At 38.4% G+C, this 21,206-nt stretch overlaps 1 protein-coding gene across 1 annotated transcript in view; it reads left to right on the forward strand.

Annotated features, from left to right (window-relative positions):
* LOC144448767 (ribosomal protein S6 kinase beta-1-like) overlaps positions 1-21,206 on the forward strand; it is a 78,794-nt gene that overhangs the window by 705 nt on the left and 56,883 nt on the right. The window contains exons 2-6 of the mRNA XM_078139045.1: positions 3,563-3,600; positions 11,092-11,209; positions 15,184-15,252; positions 18,901-19,048; positions 20,601-20,658. Coding sequence (XP_077995171.1) covers positions 3,563-3,600; positions 11,092-11,209; positions 15,184-15,252; positions 18,901-19,048; positions 20,601-20,658 — 431 coding nt within the window. The remainder of the gene's footprint in view (positions 1-3,562; positions 3,601-11,091; positions 11,210-15,183; positions 15,253-18,900; positions 19,049-20,600; positions 20,659-21,206) is intronic.

Genomic DNA, 21,206 nt, shown 5'->3' on the forward strand with positions numbered 1-21,206 from the left:
AGTGTCAACAAAAATCACACAACAAACTAGAAGTAACACTTGTTGGTGTATTTTTTCCCCGATCGCTTGTAGAGATGCAACATTGAGTGATGAAACATTTACAGGTGAATGACGCAATTTGTAGAGAAAAATGTAATTAATGATAATGGAAGGGAAACAATAACAATTGTCTCACTTCAGGTGATGATGAATGACAATGTTTTGTTGGGTGGTCTGCAGATGTGCCAGACACTTTCAAACATACATGCTGATCTAAAATAATCAGTAGAACCATAGACAGTGGAGTTGTCTGTGGTAGACCCAGGGAGGTTGGAACTCAAGTCCGTCCTATCTCCATGGTAGAAACTAAATTGTGCACTTTATCAGTTTGTCTTTGATGAATAGTTCAAAACAAATGTTTATGTAGTGCTGGTTGAAATTTGAGGTAACAGAAAGGAGGGAAAGAGTGAATGTGGTATAATTTCCAATAGAATCTTAGCTCTACCATAACAGTTTTGGGACTGCGATAAAATTACTGGAGAACCGTGGTAGATTTTACCCACTTACTACCCTTGGCAAAAACACTGGCATCGATTTTGTACTTTAGAGTTTCTGCAAAATTCCCAGTGGAAGGAATCATAGTGGAGGGGGACAGAGATGTATCTGGGTTCTTGAATTGTAAATTTCCAGAGCTATTCCAAAACCTGAAAAGAACAAGGACAGGTTGGATTAATATGACATTTTTTTGATTTAGAAAAGGCAGCTTATGTTGTTCCATGCTAGCAAACAAAGGAATCATATTTGACAAACTGAATTTGCAGCTATTTCTGATTTCTCTTGTATGTGTATTTATGATGCTCGTATTTTGTGAATTTATTTATTTATGATTAATCTAATGAGCTTGGTCGAGAGAGAGAGAGAGAGAACTTGGTCGAGAGGACATACATATTTAAAAGTGACACTGCTATACTTCATGTGCGATGTAGGTCACATTGGAGAGTGCCCTTGTTAGTCCAGGTGAAGGTTAACATTCCAGGAATGCAAGTCAATAATTGGGCCAGGTGTTAAGTTGTCTTATAAGAAGATGCGTTTTGAGATTTCGGCAGAGACTGAAGAACTGAGTGCATAAGACTGCCAACCTAGAAGGGATATCTCCATCAGAAATACATTTATGTATCTAAAGGCTGAAAGTGTAGAGTGAACAGTGGATTGAAATTCTGGTATGAAGTGATGGAAAGTGGTGAAACTTCAAGTTTGCTGTGCCGAATTACTGGATGGCATAAGGTACATATTTGCCACATCATGATGTTTGTATATTGCCACGTCAGTGTGACTTCATTGAACTGCGTCGGATTCTAACATACACAACTTTCGGACTTCTTCCGTTGTGTGACTGAACTATTGTGAACTCTTTCAGTGACATTTCATTCAAGCTACTCGTCTGGCGAAATTCCGAATTCATAGTGACTCTTAAGCATATATTGTGGGCTCTCGACCTAGTAAGGTAATTTAGTGGTAGCATTTGTAAATTTTGTTTCATTCTTTATCATTTATTTGTGTAATTAATGAACCAACTTTTGAGGTAATAGTAAACTCCTTTCCTTCAACTTCATGATGTGCGCTTCATATTATTTCACTGTTTGGGTAATTTCTACAGTAACAATATATACAGAATTATCGGCACCTCTGTGCACTATGGAAAGCAGTGATACAAATTCATGTTCATGTCAGAGGATCTTACCCTGACATACATTTTGTACATATCCTACTGTCAACCATGTATGTGTACTTTGATTGAAATAGTATTGCTGTTTGATGCAACTACAGTTCTGCCACAGTTTTGTCATCAATCATGAACAGTATTACCAGCAAGAGTGCAGAACAGGGAACTGATCATCCAATATATTAGTTTCTTTAACCAAGCTAAGATGTTAACATTAGGAAGAGTGAAGTTTTTGATCCCCTGACTAGTACAACTGAACTATGAGGTACAATAATTAATGTAGACGCATACCTTCTACAATTACTATTGTCTCTTCTTGTTGTTAGAACAGCATTCTTCTGCTACACGGTGCGTTTTGGGCAGTGCCATAAATGAGGCTGTGGTTTGTGGCGATGTTAGTAAGCAGTTGATTGCATAGACACTTTATCCATGAACAAAAAGTATATCATTGGGTCATTTTGTTAAATATTAATATCTTGAATAGTTATATAGTAATACCAGGTTTGATCTCTGTCAATTGCCAGTGATCAGAAAGTTAAGTATACTTCAGTAAGTAGAATACTACAATAAGTTGTTGAGTATCCATCCAAATTAAGCCCCTAAACCCAAAAAGTCAGCTTATATATCAAAGTCCCAATAGAGAATCATATTCACCTGTCATATAGGTTGTTTTATTAACTTCAGGGCATTGTCTTCATTTTTAGCACAACTGAACTATGAGGTTCAGCTGTGCTATAGGCATGGTGTGTGTGTGTGAGTGTGTGTGTGTGTGTGTGTGTGTGTGTGTGTGTGTGTGTGTGTGTGTGTGTGTGTGTGTGTGTGTGTGTGTGTGTGTGCATGCGTTCGTGTGTGTGCATGTGTGTGTGTATGTATGTGTGTGTGTATGTTAATTCAGTGAGGTTCAGCTGTGCTATAGGCATGACGTGTGTGTGTAGGTGTGTGTGTTCAGTGAGGTTCAGCTGTGCTATAGGCATGACGTGTATGTATGTATGTATGTGTGTGTGTGTGTGTGTTCAGTGAGGTTCAGCTGTGCTGCAGGCATGATGTGTGTGTGTGTATGTAGGTGTGTGTGTGTGTTAATTCAGTGCACTTATTAATGTGTAAATAACACTGAGGGATGGCCCTCACGACTTCTTGGGAGACAAGTGTTTATATACTTAAAGAACTATCTAGTATAAATAAAGATTATTATTATTATTAAATGTAATTTCCATTGTGAGTAGTTATTTGAGGTAACATTCACATGTTATTCAGATAATTGTGTTCATAGGGTGTATATAGACTTACAAAGCAATTAATATATTCTAATATGTACAGTCTATCACAGGGTGTTCCCTACAGTTAAAACTGAATATGGGAAACGGGCATTTTTTCACTATAGTGGTGCTGTTCTATGGAACAATCTACCCCTATCCATAAGATCAGCTCCGAACTCATCGATATTTAAAAGACATCTTAAGAATGTAGTCTGGTAATGTTAGTGAATATCTTTTAAAGTACACTGTGCATCTGTAACTTTTTGTCCTGGTTTGTCCCTTTTTTTTCCTTTTTTTTCTGTGTATGTAATCTTGCAACAGGTTCCATTGGGAGAACAGTGCTAAATCCACTGAAATGGTGTCTGTATATGAAAGATTAATAAATAAATAAATATAGACTTACAAAGCAATTAGTATATTCTATTTACAGTCTATCATAGGGTGTTGCATTTTAGCATTTAGTATATTCTATGTACAGTCTATCATAGGGTGTATATAGACTTGCATAGTCTTTCCATTTTTACTCAGAGAAATACAAAACATCTTGTGAGCTCATTAGTGATCATAAATACTTAACCCATTTCTTTTTTGTTTTGTTTTGTAGAATGAATTTCTTGAAGGTTCTGGATCCATGGAACTGGAGTAAGTATGTTTCTTGCAGTAATTGAATTATTTATTTGCTAGCCTATCTATAACATACAATGTATCTTGCTACATGCATAGCAGATCACCATGTTGACCAAGAAATATGAATACATAGAACGAATCCAAAAGGATCTCCACTGGCTATACTAGTACAGTATATAATTGAAGTCAAACTCTTGTACATGATATGCAAATCTCTGAGTAGATTTTCACTGACCTACTCATCACGTACATGTATATTTAGCATGAAACCAACTCTCCTGACACTCAATCTGTCAAAAAGCAGAGTAGATAATGATCTTCAGGATAAATCCTAAGCAGTGTATGCCCATCGGCAGGAGGTGGCACTTTAATGTGCTGCTGGCCCACCACCCCGAGGAAGTACTGAGTTTTAAAGTGTACATGCAAAGGTACATACTTTTTTTCGTAATTATGTTTATTGTGCCATAAAAATAAATGAAATTGCATTCATACCTCTAAATATTGCGCGCATTGGCAAGAAAGTCGCAAAAATACTTGCCCCCTTAATCCCCTCTGCTTCGACTAACTTCGGCACCGCAACCAGCTCACGAAAGGTGTCGAGGTCCCACGTGTTACAAAAGCCTTCTAAGCCTTTGTGTAATGTTTACTTATGAATTACTAATTACGCTTGCATTATAGTATTATCTGTAACTGTACATATTGTGGTGTACCAGTTTAGTCTTCCGACAACAATGGTTCCTTGGTGTTTTGTCGGCAGAACCCGCAGTGAAACATCACCCTACACATATTTCCGAGTGATATAACTGAGTAGGTAATAATGGGTGAAGGCAGTTGAAATCACGTAAAAACTGGACAGTGACGCCATACAGTGAAAGTCGGTAAATGTTACCGGGGCCAGGGTTCTCCACGCCACCGGTGTAGCCATGATCAAAGCGAAAAAAGGAAGACAAATAAAATAATTTGAAATGATGTTTTCAAGAAAGCAAGTTAGCTTCATAAAATATTTTCATTACGATAGCATTTGTTTTTAAACAATGCGTAGTCCGATTGTATGTTTTGATTTCCATGTTGCTGGGAGTCGATCGTTTCCATTGTGATACATCACATACATCGTTGGAATCATATCAAAGTAAAAAGACGCAACGCTCATTATAATGTTGCTATTTTTGTTTCCATTGTTTTGTCTACATGAACAATTACTGTGTCATGCCAATCACATGTCAAAAGTGGATGGACACAGCAAAGCACAGTCAGCACTAAGCTTCACGGTCAAATAACTTCCACAACGTAAGACATGTCTATCCATAAAAAACTCAAACAAAAATGGTCGGAGACAATACACCACAGTACGGCCGGCTTCAGTGAACATGGGCCGTGCTTTGAAAGAAGATGAAACCACTTCATGTCACTGTGTGGATGGTAATGAACGCAGTAAAAATGAAATAAAGTACGTGTACACATAGCTTTCAAGAGGGACGGTTATCCAACAAAACATTCTGCTCTAACGAATTTGTGGGTCTACTTTCGCGAAGATTTTGAATGGTCATAGATTGAATGTACTGTTACAACACGCTACATTTGAACAACTTGAGAGAATATTATGGGGAACTCTTGAAGCCATTCTCATTCTCTGTATGTTTGATGGGTATGGAAATATTAGATAATTTTCGTTTCGATTACATTGTCTGCAGGAGCTGTTTTCCACCCATTGAATAGTTATGTCAACAAAGGACGCTGATAACAGCATCCACTTTATGTAAACAACACGGCTTCACTAGGACATACTCATTCACTACCAGAGGAACTATCGTTACTGCTAGCGGTCGGTTCGAATGAATTTGGCTAAATCACACCATCAGATGTTAATGCTGGAGTGTATTGCTCTACGCTTGAGGAATCTGATCAATATTCAACGTCGGGTTCTGGCGAAAACGGGTTTTGAAGTTGACATTCTGGTTCGACCATAATGGCTTTGCATGTAAAGATACACTGACGAATGCGTTTGTGTTCCCGAAGTGACGTCATAAAGTTCCAAATCCTGTCCTATCCATATGCAAATGAGAGGTACTTACCTGAAGGTGCTCTGTGGCTGAGCCAAGAGTGCCTCATTTTTCGCGCAATTTCTCGTGTTAGAATTATATTGTACTATTACAAACCCGATTTCCTTTATTTTTATGGCAAAATAAACATAATTACGAAAAAAAGTATGTACCTTTGTATGTACACTTTAATGGATAGCCGAAACTTCTGTTGACAGGTGGCAATCAGCTGATGATCCTGTAGGTGTTTAGCATTGGAGGTGAATGTCATCTAACCTTCTCTGTTTTGAAATTAATCTGAAGCCAACTCTCCTGACACTCAATCAAGTCTGTCAAATATTTGCTTCATTGCATCAACAAATTGCAGTTTTGTGTCATAAAATGGATATACCTCATTACATTATACAATTATGATCTATTGCAACAACCTACAGCTAACATCTTCAGAGAGAATTTAAAATTCTTAGGAGCCATCTAACTATACAGCACATCTGAAATACTAAAAACTAGTACTTTATAAAATGTTTGATTGAATGATTGGTATATCATATTAACGTTTTTATTAAACCTCTTTCTCTCTTTGGGTGTTTGAAATTGTTTAATGATTTTATGACAGAACCCCATGACTGGTGAGTGCAGTGGTGTACTAGGGGTATTTGCATTAGTGCTTGCAGTGTTCTCTATGGCAGTACGTGAGTAAAAGCGCAGCAGAAAACACTGCAAGTATGAGTGCAAATACTCCTGAGTACCCACACTGGCACTCACAGGGCATGTGGTTCTGAGTACCCACACTGTCACTCACAGGGCATGGGGTTCTGAGTACCCACACTGGCACTCACAGGGCATGTGGTTCTGAGTACCCACACTGTCACTCACAGGGCATAGGGTTCTGAGTACCCACACTGTCACTCACAGGGCATGTGGTTCTGAGTACCCACACTGGCACTCACGAGGCATGTGGTTCTGAGTACCCACAATGTCATTCATGAGGAATGGGGTTCTGAGTACCCACACTGGCACTCACAAGGAATGTGGTTCTTAGTACCCACACTGGCACTCATGTGGCATGGGGTCCTGAGTACCCACACTGGCACTCACAACGAATTTCCATAGAAATGACACTATGCGATCACATGCTTTTGTGAGTGCACCTTCATTTTCATATCATTTGAATACAGGTATACAATAATGTTTTCGGTATTGCACACTGCAGTGCAACAGTCCACCTGTCCTCATCCCCCAATAAGGCATTATCATGAATATTGATGTCAGGTTAAAAGATCCCGCCTTAACCAATCACGTTGGTGCCATATGTAACTTTGAGTATATTGCGCATATGCAAGACCTACAATTTGGCTTACAGCTTGTTCCCTACAAAACTTCAGAGCAAAACATGTAGAACTTGATCCGTGTGAATTCAAGTCACTAAGGACATCTTGAAATGTAAGTATTATGTTTAAACTCCATTATTTCAGCAATGAGCATATTTATTAGCTCTTTATGGGTGATTCAAGAAAATTCAGGCGTTAGCGCAGATTGTAGAAATTCATTCAGTACGGAAGTGATACTGCATGTCCGACTGCACGGGACTGCCTGATATGAGGTAATGACTATCTGATATTTGGTGCATGGTATGGTACCACTCACCTCAGCTGTCCAAAAAAATTAAAACATGCTGTCACAAATCGATTTATAAATGCATGTGACATTACAACAACTAAATTTTTACAAACCATTTCTAACAGGCCAAAACGATAACAACAATTTTGTGTATGACTGGCAGTTTCATTCATGATTGTCCTGTGCAGTCAAAGGTTCATGAAACCATATAAGTGCGCTACATTGACTAGTTATTCTCGGACAGAAAAAAAACAGTAATCAGGCCTCATACATTTGTACCGTAGTTTTGTTGGTTTTGTGATTTTCCACATCTCTCAAGGTTGTATACTGGTGATTCGTTACTGCGTGACTGTAAAACTCAAACCCGGCACACCACTAAGGACAAACACCTTGGCCTGCAATGTGTAGAAACTAGCATGTATTAAATTATCTCAAAAAAGTGTGTTCCTCATGTTATATTTTTGAATTAGATATTAATACATTTTTGCATTTGTGTTTCAGTCATTTCTGGAAGACGAATTCTTTCCCTTGATGATTATGTACCAGTAGTTTACCAGAATGGTTTCCGAGTTAGTGATAATAATTGTGATGTACTGTATGGGTGTGCATAATTGTGCACATTTTTACTATCCAACATGGTGATTTTTGGCAACGAGAATTAGTATTTTAGAGGCAATAGTACAAAGTACAGGATAAAATTCAGTCTACTAGGTAGTCATCATAAACATTTGATTTTGATATGAGTAGAATAAATTACCTATTACATGTAGTACATATCTCAGTCCTTAGTTTCTTTGATACAAGCTTAGGGTAAAAAATTAATTTCTTGCAAGCAAATGAGATTTTCCCTTGATTTATAATTATATATATATATATATATATATATATATATATACAGGGCTCGAAATTCGTTTTTTTTCTTGGTAGCCCAGGTGGGCTACCATCATTTAAATTTGGTAGCCCGAGAGCAGTGACTGGTAGCCCATATGCATACATTCCTAAATTAATGCTGTTTGTGTATATATGTAACTATATGATGTATTGAATTCAATGATTGATTGAATAACTTGAGAGATCACATTAACGCGTTATGTGTGCCATAATTGAACTGGGGATGCAATTTTTTGCATGTATGTGTCTCTGGGGACGTGTCATAAAGAGGGGACATGTGAGGCTTACTGTTAGTAAACAACGTACGGTTATTATTGCAATGAAGAGTAAGACATCTAGTCGCAGTTCTTACTAGTAACTATTAGCTAAATCTCTTGGTGCAGTGAGACCTGTAAAATTTGAATATGATTCAACGTATGGAAAACGTATTAACAGTTTCATAAGCCCCATGGCCATTTCCTGATGTGGAGACTACGTCTTGGGTAGTTTAGAAACTATGTGCTGTTATCATTATCTATCCACGTGATTGGTTACTTATTAACAGACGGGTTAGACAGGATTTGTATTAATACATGACGGCCATTACGGCAAAGGCCCTTCCATTCATGGGCGAAGAGATAATCAAACAGAGTCTAGACCACATCGGCAGACGGTCCATGATGAAAACTTCACTCAGATAAATTCAAACCATCACGTCACCATTTCATTCTCACTAAAACTTCAACTTTCTTTTGAGCTTTGCTACTACTACTAGATCAAATGCATTACGTGAATTTTACCATTCACCACTGCATGCTCTCTGTGGTTGCGTAAGCGTGGTTTACACACGGAATGTTTTAGGCATCTTTCAAGAATAAACGAATCTGTAGGACAGGTGTATACCAAGTTAACAGTTCTCATCAGCAGCATAAGATTTTATCAAACACCATTACAACCGTGTCTCTGTCAAGTTGAAAGTTAAAGCTGTCATTCATGTGATGGAATTTAGTTAATGCAGTGCTGTACCGAGAGTGTACTGTACTCAGACTCTGAGAAGAGCCGAAAGGGCCCGGGCCGGAGATCATATTTCCAGAGAGTGATTACCATGGAAAATTTAAAGTATAGAAAGATAACATTAAATCGCTATACAGAATATTGTTGCATATAAATGTTTTGTTGTGACATTTTGGAAGTACAAGCTGTGTGTACGATGTACGGAAGAATGACGTGTACAGTGTACATGTATTTCGTGTACATGTGATATACACGTAGTGTGGATGCAAATTTGGAAAAGACGCACTGATTTTGACGCTAATTTTGGGAGAACAGGTCCCACAGGACTGCGACCTCGAAGGCCCCCGGCCCGGAAGGCGTCGGAGTCAGGCTGTCACAGTTTCATTCAAAACTTAGTAGCCCAACTGGGCTACCACTCACATAATTTGGTAGCCCAGAGACAAACATTGGTAGTCTGTGGACGCGGGACTACCGCGAATTTCGAGCCCTGATATATATATATTTAAATTAAACTTTTGGAATAAAACTGGCTTAATTTTTCAGAACTACTGTCATAAGCTTATGTGTATCAGGTGTGTGAATTGGAATGGGTGCACGTCTGTTCGATAGAAACATTTTCCATATCACTGTGACTGAGACAAGTAAGTTAATTAATCCCAATATTGATCACCATTTTACAAACAAAATTTATATTTCCGGGAAATAACAAGCCTTCATCATCGACAACATGTCAGTTATTTTAATGATAAATGGGGAAATAAGAAGTCACAAAGCAATAGAGATATACACAGGCCAGTAAACAATGAAGGTGAGTGCATGACAGTCAGGTCATGTATTCAGACTCTCTTAAACAAGTAAACTTATACTCATAACCCAACATAAATTCTCTTGATTATATTCATGTGTGTATGTTAATTCAGAAATGGTTGAAATTTAATTGAAATTTCAAATTTTGTTGAGACAATACATGCTATCAGTCACATACAAAATGCTAGTACACCATCAACATCGCCAGAGTATACATGTATTGTACTTTCGCATTTACTGGCAAGCTGTTCATGTCGACGTCAACACCGAGGGATCGTTAGCTATCTGTCTGGGCCATTCTAAACATTTTTGTGTGCATTTGCTCTTCAAAGTTATTAAAAGGAAGAGACTTTGGTTATGGGCTTCTAGTCATCAGAAACCTGGTTAGTGATTGTGGTACATAATGTGTGAAAGACAACGCACCATCGTTCAGGGAAGTTTGCATCCAGGCCATGTGGTGGGGGTTTGCACATGCTCGAACAAACTTCCCTTGGCCTTGCTACCTGTATACACGCCCACACTGCCCTGTTGTTGATGTCAATGATATCATGAGTAGTGATCCCAGTAAAAAATAACAATACAATCACCAACAGGATGTACGATGCTTTACTACCTGCACCGCCACCATGGTCTTTGATAGGAGGGACTGGACTGGACTGGAGACATAGCCAATGTCAGAAATATTGCACAAGTTTTAGCGAACGACACGGTAGAATTTTAAATGCTATGGTAGAAGTGGCGGCAATGTGTTTACATATTTATGGTCCTAAGCTTATGTATTTCAGCCAATCAGAATTCATTTCACAGCCCAAAAAATAAAGGTATGAGTATTTCTATGGCAAAAAGCAGTGATTTGATTGGTCAAGAGTTGCCCTAGGCATTCACTTGCCACATGAGGGTGGACTATTTTCCTCATTACCATAAAATGCCATATAAGGTGATGTGGTAGACTGCAACTACCAGTAGTATGTGCATGCCCTGGTGCAAGTAATCTCTGGTACATAATTATGTAAATAATATTTAATCCCTAATGACACCACTGACAAGATAGTACTACTACTAGTACTAGTCAATCAGTAATCCAAGACCATGAAATTCAAACATTGGGGTTTAATTAAGTTTTAAAAAAGCTCTTCCTGTTTATGTTTACTATCAGTCCTGAAGATCTTGAAGAATTAACACTATCAGAACAGACAGTTAATCCAGGAAGTGAAAAAGTTGGTCCAAGTGACTTTGAACTTCTGAAGGTACTAGGAAAAGGTGGTTATGGAAAGGTAAGTTAAAATACTAGGAAAAGTGGTTATGAATATTCAATGTGCATCTCATGAATATGTATGTCTGCTACTTACTGGGATGCAACAGTGGACAAGCATGAGAACAATAGAAGTGAAATAGAATTTCAAGTTGGCGATTCTTGGCAATCAAGCAAAATTTATGTGATGTGATATCATGAAATGACACCCCAGAACCCAAAGTTTAGGAAAATACCTTTATTTCCTGAAGTGGTGTTCCCCTTTTCAAGGGATACCATGTATGGTAACTAAGAATTCAATAATCTGATAATTGGTGAAGGAAGTAATAGAAAGACCTTATGGAATGCATTCAGTTTACATTTTGTACATTCTATTTTACAGTCAAGCATTATATTTTACCGTTCAACATATTGTTTTGTTATTGCACATTTCATTCCCATATAGCTTGCAATAGCCTCTCCATGTCACTCATCTCTCAACCTATAGTCAACTTGTTATGGAACCCTATAATATCAAGTGGGTAATGTGATTTGAAAATGTAATAATTCAAATTGTCATTATGTACATGTACAGTGTACATGTGTAACAGTGTGACCCCACCACCACCATCACCACTCCAGTAGGGAGTGATTAACTATGTCAGACTGTTTGATTATTCAAATGAAGTCATTATGTAAATGGACATATGTAACTGCAACCCCCTCCGAGTACCCAACATCTGAAGTGTGATAATTTACGTGTAATTCACATGTCATGCAATTATTATGTTAATCTAAATTTAGTTGTATTCTTATAACGTCTTTTTGTGGTGTGGTTTGAATAGCTACTGTAACAAGCTGAATATAGGTAAGTGCTATTGCAGTTACAGATAAGAGACAGACAGAATAGTGTAGGTAAGTGCTATCGCAGTTACAGATAAGAGACATAAACAGGCTAGTGTAGGTAAGTGCTATCGCAGTCACACAGATCAAGGACATAGGCTAGTGTTAGTAAGTGCAGTCGTAGTTAAAGATCAGAGACATAGACTAGTGTAAGTAAGTGCTGTCGCAGTTACAGATCAGAGACACAGACTAGTGTTAGTAAGTGCAGTCGTAGTTAAAGATCAGAGACACAGACTAGTGTTAGTAAGTGCTGTCGTAGTTAAAGATCAGAGACATAGACTAGTGTAAGTAAGTGCTGTCGCAGTTACAGATCAGAGACACAGACTAGTGTTAGTAAGTGCAGTCGTAGTTAAAGATCAGAGACATAGACTAGTGTTAGTAAGTGCTGTCGTAGTTAAAGATCAGAGACATAGACTAGTGTAAGTAAGTGCTGTCGCAGTTACAGATCAGAGACACAGACTAGTGTTAGTAAGTGCAGTCGTAGTTAAAGATCAGAGACATAGACTAGTGTTAGTAAGTGCAGTCGTAGTTAAAGATCAGAGACACAGACTAGTGTAAGTAAGTGCTGTCAAAGTTACAGATCAGAGACACAGACTAGTGTTAGTAAGTGCTGTCAAAGTTACAGATCAGAGACATAGACTAGTGTAAGTAAGTGGTGTCGCAGTTACAGATCAGAGACATAGACTAGTGTAAGTAAGTGCAGTCGTAGTTAAAGATCAGAGACATAGACTAGTGTAAATAAGTGCAGTCGCAGTTACAGATCAGAGACATAGACTAGTGTAAATAAGTGCAGTCGTAGTTAAAGATCAGAGACATAGACTAGTGTAAGTAAGTGCTGTCGTAGTTAAAGATCAGAGACATAGACTAGTGTAAATAAGTGCAGTCGCAGTTACAGATCAGAGACATAGACTAGTGTAAATAAGTGCAGTCGTAGTTAAAGATCAGAGACATAGACTAGTGTAAATAAGTGCTGTCGCAGTTACAGATCAGAGACACAGACTAGTGTTAGTAAGTGCTGTCGCAGTTACAGATCAGCAACATAGACTAGTGTTAGTAAGCGTTGTCGTAGTTACAGATCAGAGGCACAGACTAGTGTAAGTAAGTGCTGTCGCAGTTACAGATCAGCAACATAGACATAGACTAGTGTAGTTAAGTGCAGTCATAGTTACAGATCAGAGACATAGACATAGACTAGTGTACAATGTAGTTAAGTGCAGTCGTAGTTACAGATCAGAGACACAGATTAGTGTTAGTAAGTGCAGTCATGGTTAAAGATCAGAGACATAGACTAGTGGAAGTAAGTGCTGTCGCAGTTACAGATCAGAGACACAGACTAGTGTTAGTAAGTGCTGTCGCAGTTACAGATCAGCAACATAGACTAGTGTTAGTAAGTGCAGTCGTAGTTAAAGATCAGAGACATAGACTAGTGTAAGTAAGTGCTGTTGCAGTTACAGATCAGAGACACAGACTAGTGTTAGTAAGTGCTGTCAAAGTTACAGATCAGAGACATAGATAGGCTAGTGTAAATAAGTGGTGTCGTAGTTACAGATCAGAGACACAGACTAGTGTAAGTAAGTGCTGTCAAAGTTACAGATCAGAGACATAGATAGGCTAGTGTAAATAAGTGGTGTCGCAGTTACAGATCAGAGACACAGACTAGTGTTAGTAAGTGCTGTCGCAGTTACAGATCAGCAACATAGACTAGTGTTAGTAAGTGCAGTCGTAGTTAAAGATCAGAGACATAGACTAGTGTTAGTAAGTGCTGTCGTAGTTAAAGATCAGAGACATAGACTAGTGTTAGTAAGCGCTGTCGTAGTTACAGATCAGAGGCACAGACTCGTGTAAGTAAGTGCTGTCGCAGTTACAGATCAGCAACATAGACATAGACTAGTGTAGTTCAGTGCAGTCATAGTTACAGATCAGAGACACAGACATAGACTAGTGTACAATGTAGTTAAGTGCAGTCGTAGTTACAGATCAGAGACACAGACAAGTGTTAGTAAGTGCAGTCGCAGTTACAGATCAGAGACATAGACATAGACTAGTGTAGTTAAGTGCAGTTACAGATCAGAGACACAGACAAGTGTTAGTAAGTGCAGTCGTAGTTAAAGATCAGAGACATAGACTAGTGTTAGTAAGTGCAGTCGCAGTTACAGATCAGAGACATAGACATAGACTAGTGTAGTTAAGTGCAGTCGTAGTTACAGATCAGAGACACAGACAAGTGTTAGTAAGTGCAGTCGTAGTTAATGATCAGAGACATAGACTAGTGTTAGTAAGTGCAGTCGCAGTTACAGATCAGAGACATAGACATAGGCTAGTGTTAGTAAGTGCTGTCGAACTTACAGGTCAGAGACATAGACTAGTGTAAATAAGTGCTGTCGCAGTTATAGATCAGAGACATAGACTAGTGTTAGTAAGTGCTGTCGAACTTACAGGTCAGAGACATAGATAGGCTAGTGTAAATAAGTGCTGTCGCAGTTACAGATCAGAGACATAGACTAGTGTAAATAAGTGCTGTCGTAGTTACAGATCAGAGACATAGATAGGCTAGTGTAAATAAGTGCTGTCGCAGTTACAGATCAGAGACATAGATAGGCTAGTGTAAGTAAGTGGTGTCGCAGTTACAGATCAGAGACATAGACAGGCTAGTGTAAGTAAGTGGTGTCGCAGTTACAGATCAGAGACATAGATAGGCTAGTGTAAGTAAGTGGTGTTGTAGTTACAGATCAGAGACATAGATAGGCTAGTGTAAGTAAGTGCTATCGTTATTACTGATCAGAAACATATACAGACTTGTGTAAGTAAGTGGTGTTGCAGTAACAGATCAGAGACGTAGACTGGTGTAGGAAGGCCCCTAAGGTGCTATCATAGTGACAGATCAGGGACATAGACAGGCAAAGATTACAAGCTATGATAATGTAGAACCATATTGTAGACATTAATCTACATCACAGTAATGTTAGGGGCTATGTCCTTGAATGTTGAACACTTTCTTGTATCAATAATGGAACTTATCTTGTATTGTGATACATTTGTATTTTTAAAATAATATTTAGATGAAATGTTTACATTGCAGATTTATATTGCAGAAAATATTTTATTTGGTTTCAGGTTTTTCAAGTGAGAAAAGTGAGTGGTTCTGACAGTAGTAAAATTTTTGCAATGAAAGTATTAAAAAAGGTATGTATAAATGGATAACACAAATGCAGCATTGCTCAAGTCTGACAAAGAAATATTAACTATTTGTATTTCGTTAGTGGGCATGTTTATTTAGGGTAGCTCAAACATCTCATCTAACAGTAGATAAAATAGAATTACACCTTTGTCAACTGTGTAGAGTCCATACTCCATACAATACAAAGTATTTCCCAACTGTTTAGAGTCCATACTCCATACAATACAAAGTATTTCCCGACTGTGTAGAGTCCATACGCCATACAAAGTACTTCCCAACTGTGTAGAGTCCATACTCCATACAAAGTATTTCCCGACTGTGTAGAGTCCATACGCCATACAAAGTATTTCCCAACTGTGTAGAGTCCATACTCCACACAAAGTTTTTCCCAACTGTATAGAGTCCATACTCCATACAATACAAAGTATTTCCCGACTGTGTAGAGTCCATACGCCATACAAAGTATTTCTCAACTATGTAGAGTCCATACTCCATACAAAGTATTTCCCAACTGTGTAGAGTCCATACTCCATACAAAGTATTTCCCAACTGTGTAGAGTCCATACTCCACACAAAGTTTTTCCCAACTGTATAGAGTCCATACTCCATACAATACAAAGTATTTCCCGACTGTGTAGAGTCCATACTCCATACAAAGTACTTCCCAACTGTATAGAGTTCATACTCCATACAAAGTGTTTCCCAGCTGTATAGAGTTCATAGTCCATACAAAACAAAGTACTTCTCAACTGTATAGAGTTCATACTCCATACAAAACAAAGTGTTTCCCAACTGTGTAGAGTCCATACTCCATACAAAGTCAGGGCTCGAACTTAATGGTTGTCCGATTGCTGGGGACAAGTTAAATGAGTTGCCGGGCAAGTACACTTCCATCTCACTTGCCCGTCCAGGCAACTTGAGTGAAAAATTTTAAAATGTTGTTTTTGTCTGATTTAAGAAGCCTTAAATTGCAAAAGAAAGTGGAAATTCCATATAATTATTCCGTAGTACCGTAAACACTACGTTAGAACATGGAACTTGGAAGCGCCACTCATGTACTTCTATGGTTAGAAAGCTGAGCTGAGAGCATACAATGTCGTCTTTTCATTGAGCTGTGCCATGAAAAAACCGTACTCCCTTGCTCTTGCTGTCAAAACTCTTTAGAAAAAGCCATTCAATTCTGTTACAATAAACCATTCTCTGTCTCATGGCATATCTAGAGTAGAGTCCATACTCCATACAAGACAAAGTACTTCCCTTCCCAACTGTGTAGAGTCCATAGTCCATACAAAGTATTTCCCAACTGTGTAGAGTCCATAGTTCATACAAGACAAAGTACTTCTCAACTGTGTAGAGTCCATACTCCATACAATACAAAGTATTTCCCAACTGTGTAGAGTCCATAGTCCATACAAGACAAAGTACTTCTCAACTGTGTAGAGTCCATACTCCATACAATACAAAGTATTTCCCAACTGTGTAGAGTCCATAGTCCATACAAAGTATTTCCCAACTGTGTAGAGTCCATAGTCCATACAAAGTATTTCACAACTGTGTAGAGTCCATAGTCCATACAAGACAAAGTGTTTCCCAACTGTGTAGAGTCCATACTCCATACAATACAAAGTACTTCTCAACTGTGTAGAGTCCATACTCCATACAATACAAAGTATTTCCCAACTGTGTAGAGTCCATAGTCCATACAAAGTATTTCCCAACTGTGTAGAATCCATACTCCATACAAAGTATTTCCCAACTGTGTAGAGTCCATACTCCACACAAAGTTTTTCCCAACTGTATAGAGTCCATACTCCAGACAATACAAAGTATTTCCCGACTGTGTAGAGTCCATACGCCATACAAAGTATTTCCCAACTGTGTAGAGTCCATACTCCATACAAAGTATTTCCCAACTGTGTAGAGTCCATACTCCATACAAAGTATTTCCCAACTGTGTAGAGTCCATACGCCATACAAAGTATTTCCCAACTGTGTAGAGTCCATACGCCATACAAAGTATTTCCCAACTGTGTAGAGTCCATACGCCATACAAAGTACTTCCCAACTGTATAGAGTCCATACTCCATACAAAGTACTTCCCAGCTGTATAGAGTCCATAGTCCATACAAAGTATTTCCCAACTGTGTAGAGTCCATACGCCATACAAAGTACTTCCCAACTGTGTAGAGTCCATACGCCATACAAAGTACTTCCCAACTGTGTAGAGTCCATACGCCATACAAAGTACTTCCCAACTGTATAGAGTTCATAGTCCATACAAAGTACTTCTCAACTGTGTAGAGTCCATACTCCATACAATACAAAGTATTTCCCGACTGTGTAGAGTCCATAGTCCATACAAAGTATTTCCCGACTGTGTAGAGTTCATAGTCCATACAAAGTACTTCCCAGCTGTATAGAGTCCATAGTCCATACAAAGTATTTCCCAACTGTGTAGAGTCCCTACTCCATACAAAGTGTTTCTCAGCTGTATAGAGTTCATAGTCCATACAAAGTACTTCCCAGCTGTATAGAGTCCATACTCCATACAAAGTACTTCTCAGCTGTATAGAGTTCATAGTCCATACAAAGTGTTTCCCAGCTGTATAGAGTCCATAGTCCATACAAAGTACTTCCCAACTGTATAGAGTCCATACTCCATACAAAGTACTTCTCAACTGTGTAGAGTCCATACTCCATACAAAACAAAGTGTTTCCCAACTGTGTAGAGTCCATACTCCATACAAAGTGTTTCCCAACTGTGTAGAGTCCATACTCCATACAAAGTACTTCCCAACTGTATAGAGTCCATACTCCATACAAAGTACTTCCCAACTGTATAGAGTCCATACTCCATACAAAGTACTTCCCAGCTGTATAGAGTCCATACTCCATACAAAGTACTTCCCAACTGTATAGAGTCCATACTCCATACAAAACAAAGTGTTTCCCAACTGTGTAGAGTCCATACTCCATACAAAACAAAGTGTTTCCCAACTGTGTAGAGTCCATAGTCCATACAAAGTATTTCCCAACTGTGTAGAGTCCATACTCCATACAAAGTGTTTCCCAGCTGTATAGAGTCCATAGTCCATACAAAGTACTTCCCAACTGTGTAGAGTCCATACTCCATACAAAACAAAGTACTTCCCAACTGTGTAGAGTCCATACTCCATACAAAACAAAGTGTTTCCCAACTGTGTAGAGTCCATACTCCATACAAAGTGTTTCCCAGCTGTATAGAGTCCATAGTCCATACAAAGTACTTCCCAACTGTGTAGAGTCCATACTCCATACAAAGTACTTCCCAGCTGTATAGAGTCCATACTCCATACAAAGTACTTCCCAACTGTGTAGAGTCCATAGTCCATACAAAGTACTTCCCAACTGTGTAGAGTCCTTATTCCATACAAGTATTTCCTAGCTGTGTAGGGTCCATATTCGATACAAGTATTTGCCAACTGTGTATGGTCCATGGTCCACATACATGTACTTCCCAACTGTGTAGGGTCCATATTCGATACAAGTATTTGCCAACTGTGTATGGTCCATGGTCCACATACATGTACTTCCCAACTGAAACTGTGTATGGTCCATATGGCATATAAGTATTTTTAACTGTGTAACTTATTGCAATACATGTCTGCCTACAGGCATCTATAGTGAGAAATGCCAAAGATACAGCTCATACTAAGGCTGAAAGGAACATATTAGAAGCAGTCAAACATCCATTTATTGTGGATCTACTATATGCCTTCCAGACCGGTGGAAAACTCTATCTCATTCTAGAATATTTAAGTGGTAAGTGATGATGGTTTCATTTCTTTAAGTTAATGAGATCATTTGGCTTTCAGAATAAATGTCATTTTTAGCCCTCAGCGGACAATGTCAGTGCATTGATCCTTTCATGCCACTAACGTGCCAAACTTGGCACAAAGGTGAGGTGCAATTTGGGACATATTTAATTATGCAACCTTGAGCTTTATGACTATTTTGATAAAAAGCACATTTTGCCTCTTTGTGTTGCCAAAAGTTTGAATATATGGACACCTTATATTTTCAATGGTAAGCTTTGAAATTAAATCTTGATCTTTGACCTTTGCATATTTTCAAGAATTTGAATAGACTCCATTCAAGTGTCTAAACCCAAAGGTAAGCTTGGTTTTTAGCACATCTGAACTGATAAGGTGCAGTAGTGCTGTAGGCATGGCAAAGTGTGTGTGTGTGTGTGTGTGTGTGTGTGTGTGTGTGTGTGTGTGTGTGTGTGTGTGTGTGTGTGTGTGTGTGTGTGTGTGTGTGTGTGTGTGTGTGTGTTGTGTGTGTGTGTGTGTGTGTAAACAACTTAAAGTCTAAAACCACTTGACCGATTACTTTGATATTTTGTGGTCATGTTACTTCTGGTGTCTAGTTGGGAAATTGTTCAAATGATAATGATGACATCAGAGGGGGCGGGGGGTGGGGTGGGTAAATTAAGACTTGTTCATGACATGATGATTCCCTTGGTAATATGCAAATTAGGGCTAAAAATGTGTCTTTTTGATCAAAAATCTTTAATTCCAGAACTACTCAGCACATTGGGCTGAAATTCAATGGGGATGCATCTGGGGGTGTACAGATGAAGAAGCATATAATGATCTCATCAGTAATATGCAAATTTTGGTCAAAAATTTATATCTCAAAAAGTACTTTATCAATGAGACTGAAATTTGGTGAGATGTTTCTAGAAGTGTTATTCTGCAGATTTTCTTCAAACATTTTGACACAATTGGCCCTAGCAACCGTGACCCACTCCCTTAGCAACAACCAAATGGCAGTATATTTTGGTCAAATAATATCATCTGGGAGGTGAGTAAACATTCAAAAAATGTATGCAAATATCCCTAGCAACCATGACCACGTCCACAGCAACAGCCAAATGGTGCTGTATTTCACAAATATAATATCAGGGATTAATAGACAATTGAATAAACATTCATAAAATGTATGTAAATTTGACTAGCAACAAGACCACGCCCATAACAACAGCCAAATGGTTGTGTATATTGCAAAGATAACATCAGGGGTTCATAGACAAGTCAATAAACATTCAAAAAATGTATGCAAATATGTCTAGTAACATGACCACGCCCTAACAGCCAATGATCATGTATATTGCAAAGATAACAACATGGTTGGATACGATATGCAACTAGATAGCCATTCAGCAAATGAACACCTATACCTAGCATGGATCAACGTGTGGATAAACATTTTAAATAAACTGTACAGTTGTGCTACAATGCCATTGGTGCTATTTTTTTTGTGTTTCCTGATATAAAATGCTTTTATGTATGTATTTTTCTTTTTACAATAGGTGGTGAGCTTTTTATGCATTTGGAAAGGGAAGGGATATTTTTAGAAGATGTTGCATGGTAAGCTTTTTATCTTGTAATTGTATGTACAGAAATGTGATTGAAATGAAAATAGACTATGAACGGTTTGTATTGCAGTTTGTCATGTGTAAATGACTTGTTTGTATTGCAGTTTGTCAGGTGTAAATGGCTTGTTTGTATTGCAGTTTGTCAGGTGTGAATGGCTTGTTTGTATTGCAGTTTGTCAGGTGTGAAGGGATTGTTTGTGTGAAGGGTTTGTATTGCAGTTTGTCAGGTGTGAATGGCTTGTTTGTATTGCAGTTTGTCAGGTGTGAATGGCTTGTTTGTATTACAGTTTGTCAGGTGTAAATGGCTTGTTTGTATTGCAGTTTGTCAGGTGTATTGTATTTTTATCCATTTTAGTTCATCTGAAGAAATGGCTTTAAAATTAGACAAAACATTGTTGGGTGATTTTATTCTTTGATTGGGTGGGGGAGGTGAGAGTGGGGAAGATTGGGTGGGGGGAAGGTGAGAGGAGGGAAGATTGGGTGGGGGGAGGTTAGAAGTTAGAGCAGGGAAGAGGTGTTTCATCAGCAGTTTATATATAT

The sequence above is a fragment of the Glandiceps talaboti genome, chromosome 18 (assembly GCF_964340395.1).
Source record: "Glandiceps talaboti chromosome 18, keGlaTala1.1, whole genome shotgun sequence".
NCBI lineage: Eukaryota > Metazoa > Hemichordata > Enteropneusta > Spengelidae > Glandiceps > Glandiceps talaboti.